The sequence below is a fragment of the Pipistrellus hanaki genome (genome assembly GCF_964339955.1).
Source record: "Pipistrellus hanaki genome assembly, chromosome: 13".
NCBI lineage: Eukaryota > Metazoa > Chordata > Mammalia > Chiroptera > Vespertilionidae > Pipistrellus > Pipistrellus hanaki.
The window spans coordinates 14,282,492-14,301,468 of NC_140515.1; the positions used below are offsets into that span (position 1 = coordinate 14,282,492).

An 18,977-nucleotide genomic window follows, 5' to 3' on the forward strand; every position below is an offset into this window, starting at 1 on the left:
AACAACCACCTGCAGACAGAAGCAAAGATAAGAAATCAGTTTAAGAGAGACAACAGCAAGCCCTTGTTTGCTTTCTTTTACTCTTTGCAGCAGTGGGATGTTAATTGCATTTTTTTTAATGCCTATTCATTTTGTAATATGCCCCTGTACATTTTTTATAAGAACAAATGCCCTTTTGTTCTTTGAATGTGTATATCTGTATGTATGCATGATTGTTATTTGAGTGGGTTTTATTCCTTGCAGTCAAGGGATCCCAAGACAGATTTGCCTCTATAACTAACCTATGACAACCAGTAACATTTACAAGATGGCACCTTTGTTCTAAGAGGAGAGTTTATGGTCCTGGGATTAGACCAAGGCATGAGGCTTCTGTGATCTAGGGTCCTAGCATCATGGTAATTGGTTTATCTGTCACTGATGCTCTAACATGTAGACATGTATTTGCTCAGTTTTCATTCTTTGCATGAGGTAAAAATAGATTCTATAATTGATATTCTCCTCAAAAGAGTGTGACTTTCCATCTGGGGTGGAATTTCAAAGATTTCTTACTGGGAGCCCAGAGAGTTGGAATGGCTCCAAGATTTCCGATCACGCCATTGGCCAGGGGCTCTTTTTTCCTTCTCCAAAAGGTGTGAATTTGACCTTTTCATCGGTCACCAAGGTTGCCATATTCAGCTCCGTGCGACTCTGATGAAGACCAGCCCACGGAGTTCTATTTGAGGAATGCCAACTGGTTCTCCAGGACCCAGCTGGTCCCACTCTCTCCCGCACAGCGCCTGAAATGTGCACAGCTATTTTTGCTGGGTTATAATATTATTGCTCAAAACAAAGTCTAATATTAACAAAATTAGCAAGGCCTACAGAGAGGGCAGAGAACTCTCAAACCTGCCAGTTGTGCAAAAATCAAAACTCAGTGCTTCAGTTTCCTCATCTGTAAAATGATAGTAGAGTAATTAGGGGGGTTCGATGAGTTAATATTTGCAGCGCCCCTAAGTTAGTGCCTGGTGTGTAGTGCGAGTCCTGTTGAACACAGGTCGCTCCTGTTGAAATGGTGAGAGAGGGCAGAGTGGGGGCTCTTTACCTCAATGGCACGCAAACGCTTGGACTTAGAATGTCTGAGGTTTGGAAAGTGAGGAGGGCCAGGGAGTCGGTCCTGGTGGATTCGGGGTATTGTCAGATGAGAAAGCTCTTCACCAGACGCAGGGTGAAGGTCTTCCCCATGAAAGAGTTTTCCAAGCCTGTGTTTGTGAAGCTCACTGTGTGGGCAGGGAGGAAAAGGGGAGACGAGGGAGGAGACTTGGGAAGTGACAATAATTTTATAATAAATAAGAACCTTGGTGAAAATCAGTCTCAAATGTTCAGGCATTGACTTCTGTGTGACTTCTAAATTTATATATAGTTATGATTTAAACTCAATAGGGGCTGTGGGTCCTTAGGACATGACCACTTTTAAATCATAATCTTAAGAGGTTGTTGTCAAACCATGGTCACAGATGACAATGATGTTGTTGTTGTTTTTAGTTTTAAATCATGTTTGCTTAAGATAATTTACATACAATAAGATTCACCATTTTTAGAGGACAGTTCTAAGAGTTTGACAAGTTATGCAGTCATGAAACCACACTACAATCAAGATGCAGACCATTTCCATCCCCTCCCCTAAAAGTTCTCTCATGCCCATTTGTAGACAACTCCACTTACCACCACAGCCCTAGCCACTGATTTATTTACCCCCCCTATAATTTTGTTTTTTGCAAAATGTTAGTAAAGCTTCTTTGACCTTTGAACAAGGTCAGATGATAACAGCACTCTTCTAGCATCCTCTAGCCCTTACCATAATTATAATTATGCTCTATATGCAATTGATTAATACATTGTTCAGTGTCCCTTTCCTCTGCGAGACTGCTCCAGGCATGTGTGAGGGCAGGGATGCTGTGGCTGGTTCATTTCTGCATCCCCAGGGGTAGATGCTCAGCAAATTTCACTTAATGAATGAATGATGAGTGACTTCCTGACTCTAAGGAAAGTGCTCTGTCACCCATGACTCGGCAGGAGCCATGTGGTCTTCAGTGGTAAAGCATCTTGTAAAATACCCAGAGACCATATTATTCAGGCATTCCTGAGAGCGTGCATGGAGTTTGGAGTTATATCGGGTCTGAATATTAGCAACCAGAGCCACCCAGGCTATCCCAGATGCATGCCAGGATATCAACTAATTGAAAATAAATGAAAAACACTCTTTAATCAGTTAGCACTATCTTTTGTCATTACTTTGTCTCACTACATAGTGAAAGCTGTTTATTTAGTCATTTTTACATTCCATATCGTTTGTAGCAAGTCTGACATTACAGTGATGCTTAACAGTAAGATCATGAAGTCCTCAAAATCAAGCTTATTTTCTGCATGCTCGTCAAGTTCGGAAAGGAGGTCTTTGTATTTTGGTTTGGTTTCTTGTCCCTGAAAGAATAAAGGAGAAGCACAAAACTAATTTATTATGTCACCCGGGTTTTACAGAGAAAAAGCAATAATAAACTTCTTACTAACTATAATAACATGCCAAATTTTTACCAGTGCTACGAGTCAAGCACTGTGATAAATCTTGGCATGGCTGTCTCACTGATTCCTCACAGAGACTCTGTTGAATACATACAATCATTAGCCCCACTTTCCAGGTGCAGTATCAGAGAGTTGGTGAGATTTAAGTAATTTGCCCCCAGCCAGGCAGCTCCTGGTTTGGCATCAGATTCATAGCTTGGTTACTATTCCTTCCATAACTGCTAAGCCATTTTGCCTGTATCAACACAGATAGTGTTGTGTCTTCAGATTTCCAAAACATAAGCTCTTTGTTATGGAAGCTATACAACATGGGCTCCACGGGACAGTTAGATTTTCCAGAAATATGGAATAAAATATGCTCAGAGAAAATACGTGCTTTGGACGACTGTTCAGCATTTAGTTTGATCACAGCTAATATCCAAGTTCACAGTCCTCATAAACCGATTGAAGGAAACATGAGAGTAGTACGTACATGGAGGGGCCTTTCAGATTCCAACCGCAGCTTGTGAAATAGCTTCCACAAAAGCCTTGAGGTCATTTGATTCATGGGTGTACTGAGCTCTGTTTGCATTTAGCTCAGCCCCAACTGCTCACACACGTGCCAGCTGTAAGGAGCCATCAGAGCAGGGACTAAGGCAGGTAGGAATGACCATGTTCCCTACAGGCTTAGACCGTTACTATTTCTCTGGGCTCATTCACACCTCCCAGCCCCTCCGAGAGAGCCGAATGCTGTGTTGAGAGGGTCAGATTCTGGGACAGAGATGGGAGCCCTTCACTAGGGGGCAGCACTACCTAAAGGGCAGAGAGGCAGCAGGTCTCCGGAGCAGTGTGTTAGAAGGTGAAGCTGACCAAGGTCCAGCCGCTTGGGCCTGACCCGCCCTGTTTGCTTTGTAACTTCTTTGCAGAGCCTTTATATGTTCAGTTTTCTCACACCTGACTGGCTATAGAATAAGGTCCCCCAGGAGACTTATGGGAAAGCAGTTGTGCCCCTGGGGACCCAGGCTCAGCCACAGGGTCCAGTCCAGTCCAGTTCAGCAGAGAACCCCACGCGGGGACTTAGGAGCAGTAGCAGGAAGGGCCCTTTGCCTCGGCTCAGGTGTGGGCACCTGCTTAGGGAGTCTTTCGGAGGGGCGGTTGGTCCAAGGCAGCTTTCTGATGTTACCCAGGCGCTTGCTCCATGAAGTTCAGCCGGCACCATTGGTACTGGGGCTGCCTCGGAGCCCGCTGTCCCCCAGCACCCCTGAAATACGGCCCTGCTTTCTGGCGCTGCCACCCGAGCAGAGGGCAGGACTGTGGGAGGCTGAGAGTTTGCTAATGGGGACCCAAGAACTGGCGGCCTTCCTGGGGTTAGCCTACACTGAGGGGCACGAGGCTAAGGTGACCTCCTGACGGTGCTGGTTTTGGTTTGGCCTCTGGTGCCCTCAGAAGAGACCCATCCCCAATGTCCCCATTGTCATCCCTGAGGACAGCCAGGCAGCCAGGCAGGGGCCTTTTCACTCTGGGATTTGTCACTTCTCTTGGCCTCCAAGCCAGACAAAGGTTATAGGATTTCCTCACTCACCTTCTCTTTGAAGACTCCCTAGAATGTTTTGTCTTTTGTCAAATTCTAGCTGAACAAATAGCTTTTCTTTAAAAATTTATTTCAAATATAGTAACTTTAATATTGGACATTTGAAAATATATTTTTCAAAAAGAGAATCTATAATAATAAAAGGGTAATATGCTAATTAGACTGGACATCCTTCAGAACATCTGAAGGACCTTCTGGATGAATGGGGGTGGGGGAAGTGAGAGTGCATGTTAGGGAAGCCTGGGTCCCTGGTGCCAGAGGGAAGCTGGTGCCAGCAGCTGGGGGAAGGAAGGCCCACTCTTGTATGAATTTCATGCACCGGGCCTCTAGTGTAAAAATAAATCTTTATCCCTTCACCCCAAATAGCTAGCTATTAACATTTCCTTCCAGTCATTTTTCTGTGCATCACCTTAAAGCCTTTTTCTGTCTCCGTTTCTCACACATACACATATACACACTCATAGGCACTCTTTCATAATTTCACTGAAGAATAATTGACAAATATAATCATATATATATTTGAAGTGTCCAGTGTGATGATTTGACATCCACATAGCTCATGGGCGTGGTGACCCAGATCGAGATGATTAACATACTATCACCTCACATAGTTAAATCATTTGTGTGTGGGGAGATCGCTGAAGATCTGCTCTCAGCAGCTTTCAAGTGCACAGTCCTGTGTTATCATCTACAGTCATCATGCTGCGCATTACATCCTCAGAACTTATTCTTCTTATAACTAAAGAGTTATACCCTTTGGCCTTACCACCCCACTCCTCCCCCACAAACCCTGGCAAATACTATTCTATCCTCTGTTTCTACCAAATTGGCCTTTTAAAAAAATCACGTAGATGGAATCTATTTTTAAAAAGCCAATTTCACCAAGTGCTGTTGAACTAATCATAGATTCAAAGGAAGTTGAACCTTTGACCCAGCTCCCCCAGCAAATGATAGGTTATATAGTTCTAGTGTGTCCAACCCACATATGTTTATATTTTAAGAGGATTATAATTCTTATCTTTTAAATTTCTTACACTTATCTTTTAAACCACTTATAATTCTTACTAATTTTCCCCAGGCTAATATTTCTCAAAGTCTGAATGCACACTGCTGGTAATGCAATTTTAGTTGATGCAAGAATAAATATTAAATAAGAATGAATAAACTACTTATTTTTTTTTTACTACCTTTAATTTATCCACTGAATTTACACTTAGAATAGTGATAAAGTGTTTTTATGAAATGAACTTATTGCCAAAACCGGTTTGGCTCAGTGGATAGAGCGTCAGCCTGTGGACTGAAGGGTCCCGGGTTTGATTCTGGTCAAGGGCATGTACCTTGGTTGTGGGCACATTCCCAATAGGGGGGTGTGCAAGAGGCAGCTGATCGATGATTCTCTCTCATCAATGTTTCTAACTCTTTATCCCTCTTTCGTTCTCTCTCTAATAAATAAAAAAAAATATATTTAAAATAAATAAATAAAATGAACTTATTTAAGTTGAGTGCTTAACTTGAAAAATGTTCTAAGTACATTATGATACAGGCTGCAGGCAATTGTGGGGAAAATATTGAAGATGGTATTCAACTGACTGACTTGGAGAAACATGCCTCTAGCTGACATAGGTCACTCTCCTTTGGGTCAGTGACCCTTTGTACACTGCCAGTTCTCACTTTCATATTTTGAACACAGATCTCTATTCTGACTGAGTGTTGTCTCTGTTTCTTGGACATGTTAAAACTGACACCTTCTAACGGAATTTATCCTCCCATCCTCACCCCACATCACATCTGTTGAGTCTTCCGTCTTTCTCTTCTCTGGGAATGGGACCAGCATCCATTTCCCCCCCCCAAAGTCAGAACCTGGGTGTCATAATTTGCTCCTCCTGTCCCTTAACCCTCACAGCCAATCAATGAGCAAATCCTGTTCATTTCACCTTCCAAATGTCTCCCATATTTACCACCCTAGTCCAAACCATCACATTGTCTTCCCCATGAAGTGCTCCCCACAGTCTCACCATTCTTTTTTGTCCCACCCCCACCCCTTCCCTAATCTGATCTGCAGCTGGTGACATTTCTTCTTCCTATTGTAGATTTAGAAACCATGCCTGGCTTCCTTCTGCCCTCAGGCTATGCCTCTGTGAGATTTGGCTTCTCTTCACCTTCCCAGCCTCCTTGCACACTGCTTCCTACTTCCCCTTTTCCCATCAGCTACATACTGGCCCTCACAGGGCTCTGACAAGCTTCAGGGCCATTGCATCTGCTATTCCCTCTGCTTGGAACACTGTTGTCCTCACCCCAGTGCCCTGGGCTTGCTATTTCTTGCTCATTCTTTAGTTCTCAGTGATGCCTTACTTTTCCAAGAACAATTTTTTGACCATATTCCAAGATGGCCCCTATGTTTTATTCTTTCACTGCATGTTCTACTATTTCACCATCCTTTGAATATTTCTAGTTACTTTTCAGCATATCTCTCTACTCTGTGGATTGCTAGCTTTTCACTGTGTTAATCCCAGTGCTCGGGTCCTGACATATAGCACTACTAGGTGTTCAGTACATGTTTGGTGAATGAAGAAGATGATGGGGTCCCTGAGCTAGAGTTGTGGGCTCTTTGGACCAGCCATTGTGGTGTTGCTCCTGTTTTTCAAGCCTATGAATTCTCTTACCTCTGTGAAATTCCTAAATTGGGTTTGTAGCAGATTTTTGGCAGTAGCTTTTTCAAGTTTACAGTCAGTGTCAGAAGAATTTCTGAAAATCAGAGCAGCAGTGGCGATGGCTTTTTCCAGATCTGAGCCCTTCCCCAGAGCTGTGGGAGGAGAAATGCACAATGACATAACCCAGGTTAGAAATACTCTTTTCCCAGACGTGGGACTATGTACTCCAGGGGAACTGTGGGGGATGGGGTTAGAGAGTGTATGTCAACCTGATTCTGTTCTTGGGCTATTTTTCTTCTACTGGGAATCAGACCTGGACCTTTAAAGACTGGAGAACAAAAGTTCTTTCAGGAGCAATGGAATTGGTAGAACCAGGATGAGATTTACCACCTTCTTGCTATTTGACCTTGGAAAAAACCTTACCTCTCTAAGCTTGGGCTTCCTGAACTGTAAAATATTTATGGAGCACCTACTATGTGCTAGGCTCAGTCCCTGGCGTTGAGGATACCTCACTGAATAAGACACAATCCTACTCTTGTGGAGTTAATATTATATCAGACAAACCAGTGTGATAAAGGAGAATGATGTCTGAGCAAGCTCTTTGATGTCACGATAGAGATTTCTATGAATCATTGCTTCAAGCTGGTTTCTCTGGTTTAAATTCCTTGCAAGGTCAGTACTAACTCACTTCTTTCCAGCTGGTACCACACACTGAACACCAAGCACACGGAATGGTGAAGAACATGCTTAAGCTCCTTGCTCTCTTAGTCCCTAATGCAGCCCCTATTCAAGAATTTACATTACAGGTATTGTATGTTTAACTGGCTTTCTCCCCAACTATTATAGAATGCAAAGTCCATGAGGCCAGGGATCATCAATTTCTTTATCACTTTATTCCCAGGACCAGCACAGATGCCAACTATGTAGTAGGTGTTAATACATGCTGTTGAATAAATATAATAGTAATAATAATTACACAGCTTTCAGCCCATGTTATGTGCAATAATCATCAATTAAAAGAATGCTGATCAGTCAGAATAATGTGATGTTTATACTGAGCAGTCCTTGTGTTCCTGGTACTCTCCTAAGGAGCTTAGTAGGCAGAACTGGCACAATCAGCTGTGGCCCCTGCCCTATACATCTTACAATCCAGTGGAGAAATAAATCATAATCAAGAGGATAAGTGTGGATACATGCATATTTGTATATTTATTTCTTTTTACATATATACAATACTTGCAATATATGAGGCAAAGAAGGTACAGAGAAAACAGAAATTACAGAGTGGGTCTGGGAGGAAAGTTACTTAGATAGGTGGTCTTGGAGGCCGCTATTAGTGTATTAATACTTAAACTAAGGCCCATAGGATAAGAAGGAGCCTGCCTTGTAAGAATGTGGGGTCAGGTTGGGTTATGGCTATGCAGGGTGTTCCAGGTTCAGAAACAACATATGCAAAGGCTCGGGAGGCCTGCTTTTATATGACAGACCAGAAGCCTCCGATCTGCTCGGCAGCTGAGATGAGACAGGGTGGCTGGGGGCTAGGAGCTGGCAGGTGTTTGAGTGGGAAAGGTAGGCAGGGCCAGGCCTGCTAGTGGGCCATGGGAAAAAACCAAGATTTCCTTTAAAGAGTAGAGAAAAGTCATGAAAAGGTTATAAGCATCCATTTGTTTTTCAATTAAAGATGAAAGGGAAGAATGAGTGTTAAGAGGAATTGATAAGGAAGGAGTATGTGGGCCTTCTCAGTTTTTACTGTATCTCTGACAGTACCTAAATGGTACTGTTACAATCTTTGTGTCCATGCACATCTGCCAGGCATTCTAAGCAAGGAGCTGATATCTCTCCCTGTGGTATGAGGAAATGTGTGTCCTCTCCATTCACCCAGGCTGTTCCCCCACCATTTAGCCCGAAGCTGGAATCATTTGGGCTGCCTGGTCTTGTAAATGGATGGCCCCCTTTGCTTCTCACTTGGGAGTAACTCACTTATTTACTCCAAACTAAAGCAAATCAAGGACGTGTGTGTGTGTGTGTGTGTGTGTGTGTGTGTGTGTGTGTGTGTGCAGCAATCTGGTTTGGACAGAAGGTTGGAGTTGCCATTTATTGTGCATCTATTTATATACTTTAATAATTTAATAGATTTAATTATCATAACAACCATAGGAATTATTACACCATTTAATGTGATAGTTCATGATACGTATGTACCATAGTTTGTTAGCCATCCAACTTTTAGGGACATTTGGGGGGTTTGGGTATTCGAAATAAAGCTTGTATGAACATTTTGTACAAATTACTGTACAAAATATGATTTTCTTTGCTTTGCATTAAATGTCTAAGAGTATAATTGCTGGGTTATATGATAAACCTATTTTTTTAAAAGAAATTATAATGTGTTTTCTACAGTGGATGTACCATCTTACAGCCCCATCAGCCGTGTGTAAGAGCTAGTTTTCTCTAGGAGCACCAGCCTTTGTATTGTCACTACTTATTTTAGTCCCTCTGATAGGTGTGTGCTGACATCTCACTGTGGTTTTCATTTGTATTTCCTAGCGGCTAATGATGCTGAACAGCGTTTCATGTCCTTATTTGCATGAAAATGTGCCTTCCTTGGTGAAATGTCTGTTCAGGTCTGTTCATGTTAGCATTGAGTTTAAAATAATTTTTGAGGTTTGAGAATTCTGTATCAAATAAAGATTCATGTCCTTGGTAGGGTATGTGATGTGCAAATATAGTCTCCCAGTTCTTAAACTGCCATTTTGTCTTCTCAATGGGTTTTTCTGTGGAAGAAATATTTTAAACTTTGGTAAAGTCGAACCCTCAGTTTAGCCTCTTATGAAAGATTTGTCCTGTGCATAATTAAAAGTTTTATAACTTCATGTTCTACATTTTACTCCATGATCCATTGGAGTTAATTGCTGTTTAAGGTGTGACGTCAGGGTGAGGTTCATTGTGGTACCTGTGAGGACCGATTACTCCAGCACTAGCTGTTGAAAACTCTACCCTTCCTTTATAATCGTTTGGCCTCTTTGTCAAAAACCAGGTAAGCATATTTGTGTCAGTCAATTTCCGAGTCTCCTCTTCTGTTCCATTGATCTATGTGTCGAACCCTTTGTCACAGTGTACCGGTTTCTGTAAGTCTTAATATTATAAAGAGTGATTCCTGACACTATTCTTTTTCAAAATCACTTTGCTATTCTAGGGCCTTTCCCTTTTTACATAAAAGTTTAGGAAAAGCTTGACTACTTTTGAAAAGCCTTCAATTGCACTGAGCCTAGGAAGCAGTTTGGGGAGAATTGATGTCTTTACTGCAGAGACTCTTCCAGTCCATGAACACAGTGTGTCTCTCCAGCATTGCACCATTTATTTATTTATTTATTTATTTATTTATTTATTTTATTATTATTTTTAAAAATATATTTTATTGACTTTTTACAGAGAGGAAGGGAGAGAGATAGAGAGCTAGAAACGTCGATGAGAGAGAAACATCGACCAGCTGCCTCTTGCACACCCCCTACTGGGGATGTGCCCGCAACCAATGTACATGCCCTTGACCGGAATCGAACCTGGGACCTTTCAGTCCGCAGACCGACGCTGTACCACTGAGCCAAACCAGCTTCGGCGCATTGCACCTTTTAATTCAGGAAGAAAGATGATCCTTCTGAGGACACACTGCTAGGAAGTGGCAGAGCTTGAATTTGGATCCATGTTGAAAACATAACACTCACAAAGACAGGGATTTTATTTTTTTATATTTTTTATTTTTTGCCCGTGTCGTGTTCTGTGGAATCATCAGCATTTAGAACAATGCCTAGCACATAGTAGGTGCTTCACAAATGAATGCCTACAAAAGCTGTGTCCTTAACTTCTTATTCCTTGATTTTATCTCTAGTTTCTGATCCTTAGTCTCACTGTGGTCTACGGCTTGTGACTTATATTTTCTGCTATTGCCTGCTTGTCCAGTGGACGGTCTTCCACCTGGCCTCCCTTGCTTTTGAATTTTGTTTTTAGCTCTTTCTTATGCATCATTTCAACTCTGCCACATCTGGAAACCTGCATTTAAAATTGGGAGCCTTCTCAATTGCCAAGATTTTCTGCTCATCAAAATACGGGGACACCTGGCCAGTGTGGCTCAACTGTTGAGTGTCAACCCATGAAACTAGAAATTGCTGATTCTATTCCTGGTCAGATCCCAGTAGGGGGCATGCAGAAGGCAGGCAATCCATGATGTTTCTCTCATCATTAATGTTTCTATCTTTCTCTGTCCCTCTCCCTTCCTCCCTCTGAAGCCAATAAAAACTTATTTTAAAAAACACAGGGAGATGGGCATATGTCTTTTAGCTCGTGTCTGCCTTTCCTGGAGTGTGTGTATTTGAATTGGTTGGGTGCTGTATAGTGGTAACTTTGAATTTAAGTGGCTAAAGTTAAGGTGTTTACTGTCTTTAAGAAGCAAATTGCTTAGAGGAACCACCTTAATTCCTTAGGTGGTAAATATTTCTTCTGCAATTTTGACCAATTGATTTCTTAATTAATGACCAATTAATTAATTAGGGAGGGCTTCATAGAAGCTGCTTTCCTGGTCTGAGACTTCTCACAGGAGACCTAGCCTCTTGTCCTCCTTCCGTGCCTGCTAGCGAGGGAGGGGTGAATTTCCAAGCTGTGAGCCTTGACAGACCTGTCCTTTCTTCCTGTGTGCCAAGGGCCTTTCACACAGAATCTTATTTAATGCTGAGTAGACCTAGGGAGGGAGGCGCTACTTGTGTCTCAGTGTTACATCTGGAGACTGACACATGCAGAGTTCAGAATTTTAAGACCACATTGCTCAGCAGTGACCGAGAAATGATCTGAAAGTCTGTCTGACTTCAAAGCCGAGATCTGCCACTTTGGACTATCCCGTGAGGCATCCCCATGGAGGCTGTGGAGTCGGCATTTCCAATCCTCTGTTGAAGCTCAGGTCTAGATGGGGACTCCACTGGAATAGCCAGCTTCCTCTCCCTTCTCCCCCTTTCTTTTAAACAGAGTATGAATTTCCCCTGACTATAAAATAGTACATGCTCATGGTAAAAACCAAGCTGGAAAAGATTCAAAAGGAAAGTTAAGGAGCAGCGCTAGTTATCCTTCCAACACTGTGCGCCTTTGTGAGGCGCTTGGTTTCCTGCTTTTACGGTTGGCTCTTCACTTAATAACCCAGCACATCGCCTCCAACTCCTGCCCTGCCTGCTTCAGGATTGCAAGCAGATATATGCAAAAGCACACAGTCAAGGGCTAAGTTATTAAAACTGCAAAGGACTAATGCTTCTCTTTGGGCAATGATCACTGCTCCCTTGCCTCTGGAATGGGGGTGTGGAGAGAGTGTTAAACAGGCCGTCTCATGGCCACCTCTCCTGCTCTTTCCTACCTCACTGTTGATGCTTTCATAGTACTGAACTGTGCGTAGTTCATTAAGTGCTCTATTCTCCCAACAAGAATTTACTGGAAAGTGCTAACTGCCAGGCCCCATCCTATCTGTGGAGACAGAGCAGAGAGCAATGTGGAGAGAAGAATCCTTGGTTTCCTGGAGCGTGGGTTCTGTGGATGGTAGTCGTAAATGAATGTGGAGCTCATTCTCCCTGCCAGCCACTCTTCCAGGGGTGCACGAGTCAACACATTCAGTTCCTATATCAACCTCAGAGGTAGGTTTCAGTATCATCTCCACACCACAGAGAACACTGAGGCACAGAGAGGGTAAGTAGCTTGCTCAAGGTCACACAGCCAGTCTGTCTGATAGTCCAATGTGGCAGATCTCTCTGTGGGCTTTGAAGTCAGACAGACTTTCATATTGCCTCTGGATGTTGTGTTTCAGGCAGTGTATTCTATAGGACTCTTCTCTCAACTCTGAATGTCCCTACTCTCTGTTTCTTACTTCCCGAAACATAAACTTATCACAATCTCACACCAAAACACTATCTGAGCTGACTTGAGCTTCAGAACAATTCTCTACCTCTTTCTCCTGCCCTGGACCATGGAACTGAACATTAAACATTTGCTCTAATAACTTCCTGATACTTCAGTGTAACTTTCAGTACAACAAGCTGTCAGAGTAACCTCATTTAGAGCTTTTCCTAATATTTGTTATTTTTGGAAATGAAGATCTACAAAAGAGTACAGGTTAATATTGTAGTACATATATTACAAAAACTAAACACTAGGTATCTCCCATTTTCTTGCTAGATTTTTTCCTTCAATATTATAGTACTTCTTAACCTTTTCCACTAAAAAATGACTTTGGATGCTCCAGACAAATATAGCCTCATCCTCCACTACCACCCTCCAAGAGATCAAGGGCATCAGCTCAAGTATCTAGAAAAAAAAATGTGGGTTCATACTGGCTTCTATTCCAAGATCTACCCATTCTTATATCAATGAATAACATTTAAAATTACTTACAGTTGAATAAAACATATTCTGGGAAAAGAAGTTATGGTGATCCTGTGTTTTCTTAAGGGAATAAATGTGCCTCAAATGTAAAGACTGGTACTAGGAATGGTTAGTGTGGTTAGTGTGTGTATGTGTGTGCATGTGTGTTTGCGTGTGTGTGTGTGTGTGTGTGTGTGTGTGTGTGTGTGTGTGAGGCAGAGAAGGTGACAGAGTTTTAATCCCCTCCTCAACCTTCCAAAGGGAGGAAGTATTAGGAATGTCATGGATAGTATATCATAGACATGATGTTGTCATAGAAATTATCAAAAATTCCTGAAATTATGTAAATTGTAAAACAGAAATCATAAGGTCTGGTGTTGGGATAGTGTAAATATATTTTCATCAAGATGATTTATCTAAATTGAAAAAGTCTCCTTTGGCGACATTGGCCAGCCATTTCGGAGGAAAAACAACTGCATTGCAGTAAAATCCAGCTGTGCCTCTTTCTCTGTGAATGTTTTAAATCACACATTTTGGAATAAGATAATGATCCAAGTATATGAGTTTTTAAAAATTATATTGTTATTTCCATGGCAATAGTGTTAGATCTAGATATTTTACTTATAGAAATGGAATTCTCAGGGCAAATATTCATACTTCAGGAGTTGGCCATACTGTTTTCACTCAATCAGAGGCAGTTGTGGGTTGACTGCATCCTGAGTTCCACCAAACATTCATGAATTAGATGTTAATGGTATTGCTCCCGATTTACTGAAGATGCCAACAGTGGAGAGACAATGAGACCCCGGGTGGGAATCACAATGCCTAGGGGTTGGCTTGGCCTTCGGTGGGCTAAGTTTGGGTAATTCCTATGCCAGGATCTCAGTTCCCAAACCTTTAAAAAGGACATCATTAATGTTTGATGATTTACCCACAATTACATCTTGGACATTCTCTTCTGTCCTGTTATTTTTAACTCTTGGTTAACTGTCATAGTAGAAAAAGAAGCACGAATATCTCAGTCGCCCACACCTTACCTTTTATTGAAGCCAGTTGTTTGGATATTGAAATTCTGCCAACAAAATGAAAGAAATATAATGATTCCAAGAGTTTGGGTATTGAAATAAACATCTACAGTAGAGCAATACAATGGCTTATAGATGAACTATGTTTCATAAATATTCACTGAGCATTCTGGTGGAGCAGTCATCTGTCTCTTATTTTTTTTATTCCCCCCCCCATTTTTTATTGATTATGGTATCACATAATTGTCCTCATCTCCCCAATCCCATCCCAAACCCTTACCTACATATGCCCTCACACACACACACACACACACACACACACACACACACACACCCATTGTCCATGGCCACTGGCCAGGCCCATATGCATGCACACAAGTCTTTTGGTTGATCTATTCCCCTTTACCCCCACCCTCCCCTACTTTTCCTCTGAGGTTTGAAAGTCTGTTCGGTGCTTCTCTTTCTCTGAGTCTGTTTTTGTTCATCAGTCTATGTTGTTCATCATTTCCTCTAGATGTGTGAGATCTTGTGATCTAAGAAATACCCTTGTAGGAACCTAAACTGAGAAAAGCCATAATGGTTATGCTGAGAGGCAAATGAATCAGTCTGTAGTGAGTTCTTTTCTGGACCAACAGTTCTTTTGAGTTCCAATTTCAATGCCAAATAGTTCCTTATGTATACATGTCAGCCATGTTACTTCAGATCTGGCTGGTGTCCAAACGGTGGTGATGCAGGTCTCTGGTTTGGTCCTGGGCATCCTTCAGCAAAACGCAGCTGCTGTCTGCTGGTTTGGCGAGGTGTCATCAGCATCTTCCATCTGTCTTTTAAAATTCTTTCTTCCTTGATGCATTTAGGTAAAGAAGTGTTTGACAATGGCTGGCTCACATATCCTAGTCTTTTGTGTATTTTTGTGACCATGTGACTAAATTACCGCCATTGGATAAGGAGTAGAAGAAAAGTGATCACCTTCCATATAAGCCCTTCCATGCTCTTTCCCATTCCCAAGTTTAAATGAAAATCTCTCCCACCCAAATTTAAATGAAAAATCCTAAAAATTGTTCAGGAGGTAGAGGGAGGAGAAAAAAAAAAGTAAAGAGAAGCCAGGAGATCTAACATAGAAATGATCAGGGATACTTTGGAATCCACATGTTAAAAACTCTTGCCACATCAGCCTGTGCCCCTGTATGCTTGAAGGGAGTGAAATAGCCACTGACCAGAAAGCCCCACTCTGGACTGTTACATAAAAAATAAAAAACAACCTCTTCCTCTGTAAAACGCTGAGGATTTAAAGTTTATTTGTTCTGACAGCTTAGCCTACCTCTCTAACATCTAGGTATTGTGCTGGGGAATGGGGATGCACCAGTGAATGGCTGAGACAGGTTCCTGCACTCTTGAGGCATAGAGTCTAGTGCAGAAGGTAGATGTTAAATGGGCAGCTCAATAAATAATAACAACAGAGCATGCCTTGAAGGGCAGGAAGGACTAACCCAGTCTACAGGTCAGGGTAATGGCATTTTCTCTGAGTCCAGTGGCTCAGTAGATGAGGAAGGAAGACGAGTGTTCCAAGCAGGGGAAACAGTGTGTGCTGGGTCCCTGATGTGGGAGAAGCATGGTATGATTAAAGAGCCAGAGGAAGCAGAGTGACTGGAACCTGGAGAAGGAAGGAAATAGTGGTAGAAGGTGAGTCAAGGACCAGAGCCAGAGCATGCTGAGCCTTATCAAGGGCACTGAGAAGGAAGGGCATGCCATGATTGGATTCCCATTTTGGGAAGTTATTTCACCTGATACATGAAAAGGAGATTAGAGCAAGGCTAGATGGGAGGTGGGAAGATGGATCTTGCTCCCTTAAAAAGGCCATATCAATGTTTGCTTGATATTTCAGCCCCTCATGGATGGAGTGGTTTTGAGACTGTCAATAAGAACAATAGAACTTGGTCATGTCTTTAACATATATCTTTTGTCATATTGTATCTTTAAAGGGAATGTTTAGATTCAAAATCTGGTTTTGGCATTAACTTGTCAATAGATCATCGCCCTTGGGATCCTCATCTTTCTTACTTGCAAAACTCTAGGATATCCTGGACCTTTGTTTATTTCCGTTACCATGGTCTCCTCCCTTAGTTTCTGAGGCTCTTGAAAGCCAAGCTAGTGAGGTTATCCTGTATCTCCCACTCTGGGCTAAGTATTCAAAGAACAGTTTTTGAATTAAAGTAGCAAATGCCTTTATTAGTCATAATTTTACATATTTGAATGATATGAGACAATTTCCTCTGTCATGGAAATTGTTAAAAGAATATGTCATATAGTTAATAGCACTACCAATTCTGATTTACAGATGTTTCTTGAGAGCAATCAAAGATATTTGAGTTAATAGTATCACCTTTTTGGTTTGCGAATTTGTTCTCATATCTTTCCAATTCAGTTTAAAATCTTTCTCTTTTTAATTTTCCAATTCAGTATGAAGCTGGATAGGGGTGAGTAACAGGCACCAATATCTTGGCTATGAAGTTGTTCACAGGAACCTTTTGGAAATACACCTGCAAGCTTAAATGAAACGCAGTAAAGGAGATCCAACAGCCACTGACCTTTTGGGCATCCTTTTAGGCGCTGAAGTGGATGTAGGGGCTGCAGAAGAGCCGGGCTCCGCTTCCAGGTGCAGGGCTCGGTCCTGGGTGCTGTGCGTGCAGCCGCACATACTCTGGTCTCCTGTTGTGTGTTGGCCTTTCCTAAGCAACAGTCACTTGCTCACTGTTACTATTGTCATCTCCTCCATAACAACTATACAGACATGAACTGTTTACACATTCAACAAATATTTGAGTGTTTACTGTGGACCAGGCATCTTATAAAATACCGGGGAGCACAAGAGTGAAGCAAAATCAGGTACAGATCTTGATCTCAGAGAGCTTAGTGGGAAAAGACTGCTATTAATCAAGTAATCACGCAAACAGGGACACCTGTGAAAAATACCAGGCAAGAGAGGGGTGCCCTGAGGTTGCTGTCAGACCTGGAGGTCAGGGATACATTCTTGGTGAAAGCGCAAGGGATCCACACCATGGGCAGACAGAGTAGTCTGTGCTAAGCCCAGTGGCAGGAAGGAGTGTGATGAACTGGGGGCTCTGGAAGGGCAATGTTGCTGGGCTAGCAGGGCGAAGGGCACTGAGGCTCTGGCTGAGGATGAAGAGGAGGATGGAGGCTAGACAATGCAGGAACTTGTGGGTCATCATAGGGGATTTTCACTGTATGACAAAAGAATAGGAAATCATTTGTGAATGTTAAGCAGGGAGACTAATAAAGTTAGATGGGCATTTTGGAAAAATTACTTTAGCTTCAATGTGCGTGCTGGTTTAGAGAGGGAGCCAAAGTGAATGTGGCAAGACTGGTAGAGAGGCTACTTCACTGGTGTAAGCTTAGAGCTTTCTGTAAAAACTGTGTGTGTGTGTGGGGTGTCAACTCAGTCAAATTATTCTAAGGGAAGGTGTGACCAGTGATTATTTAGATCACAGGTGAGTTGATGGATGAAAGGAGCTACATCTCAAGAGCAACTAAGCATAGTCATTGTTCAGCCTTCAATTGGCTCCAGGGACATGCTCTCTTATTACTGCATCTGGGTCACTGTTGCATATGGCCATGTCACTCTCACACTCTCATTGCTTGCTTGTTTTTACTTTTTTTTCCTCTCTCCCCTCTACCTACTGACCAATTTCCTTATCATTTTTCATTTAAATTTGGGAGGGAGAGTTTCGTTTCCCTCACTAATTTACTATTGCCCATACTAATCAGAGTTTTAATGCCAGCCTACCCCATAGGTTGTCAGTTCGCCTATGCAATCATCTTCTTTGGATCAGGTGATGCTGTGAGCCAACCTTGTTGCTCAAATTAAAACATGGAGCAGTTTCCTCAGCAGAGGGCTATGTAGTCCCAGATCTGGATTTGTAGCACACACTCCAGGATTCTGACATGGACAGGAGAACTGTGGACAGGTTAAAAAGAATCTCCAAAGTAGAAAGATCTCAGTGTGCATTTTGACTCTGCCACTCCCTAGCTGTGTTACCTGGGATAAGATCGTTATAAATGTCAAGTCTACTTTCTCGAAATAATCCATTCTTTGTTGGGTTATTGTGAAGGTGGATGTTAATGTTGGTGAAGAACTCAGCACAATGTCTGATACATGGGGAGCAATTAGTACATAATAGTCATAGAGAAGGAGATGCTAGAGATGACTGTCATCAGGCTCCTGGCAGGACACAGAATCTAATTAAATGGCACCAGAGCTATCCATGAAAGGTTTACCTAGTGGGCAGGGTTAGGAAACTCAGCATGGATATTGAACCACCCAGAAGCTAACCACACTTTGTTCTGGAAGGGCAAAGAGAGGAAGTTGTATATTGAATCGAGTGAGAGCTGAATTCTTGGAGCAGGGGCCACATAACAGAAGCTGTGGTTGAAGGGAGGCAGCCATGGCTGGAAAGCAGACAAAGCAGGGAGGAAGTGGGGGAGAAGTAGCCCAGATTCTGAGCTCCAACCTGTACATCCCCATTGCCTCAGCCAATCAGGAAACAAGAGGAAGGGAGCCTGGGTGGTGGAATGTAGGAATCAGCCTCCTAGGATATAGAGAAGGACAGAGAATGGAATGAGGGGTGAACAAGTGTCCAGAAACAGCAGGATGATGAAGATGATGAAGATGATAATGATGATGGTGGTGATGAAGATGGTGATAATGGAAGCAAAATACTGGAAATCAGGTTTATTGATAACCTCTTCATCAAGATTGAATCAAAGATG

General features: G+C 42.3%; 1 protein-coding gene across 1 annotated transcript; it reads right to left on the reverse strand.

Annotated features, from left to right (window-relative positions):
• Positions 1-1,525: 1,525 nt before the first annotated feature.
• Positions 1,526-16,899, reverse strand: SNTN (sentan, cilia apical structure protein). The gene is made up of 4 exons (XM_084903272.1): positions 16,778-16,899; positions 14,205-14,239; positions 6,790-6,929; positions 1,526-2,457 (listed from the first exon to the last, which is right to left on the reverse strand). The coding sequence occupies exons 1-4, from the start codon at positions 16,885-16,887 to the stop codon at positions 2,299-2,301; spliced, it is 444 nt and encodes a 147-aa protein (XP_084759398.1). The 5' UTR covers positions 16,888-16,899; the 3' UTR covers positions 1,526-2,298.
• Positions 16,900-18,977: the final 2,078 nt, after the last annotated feature.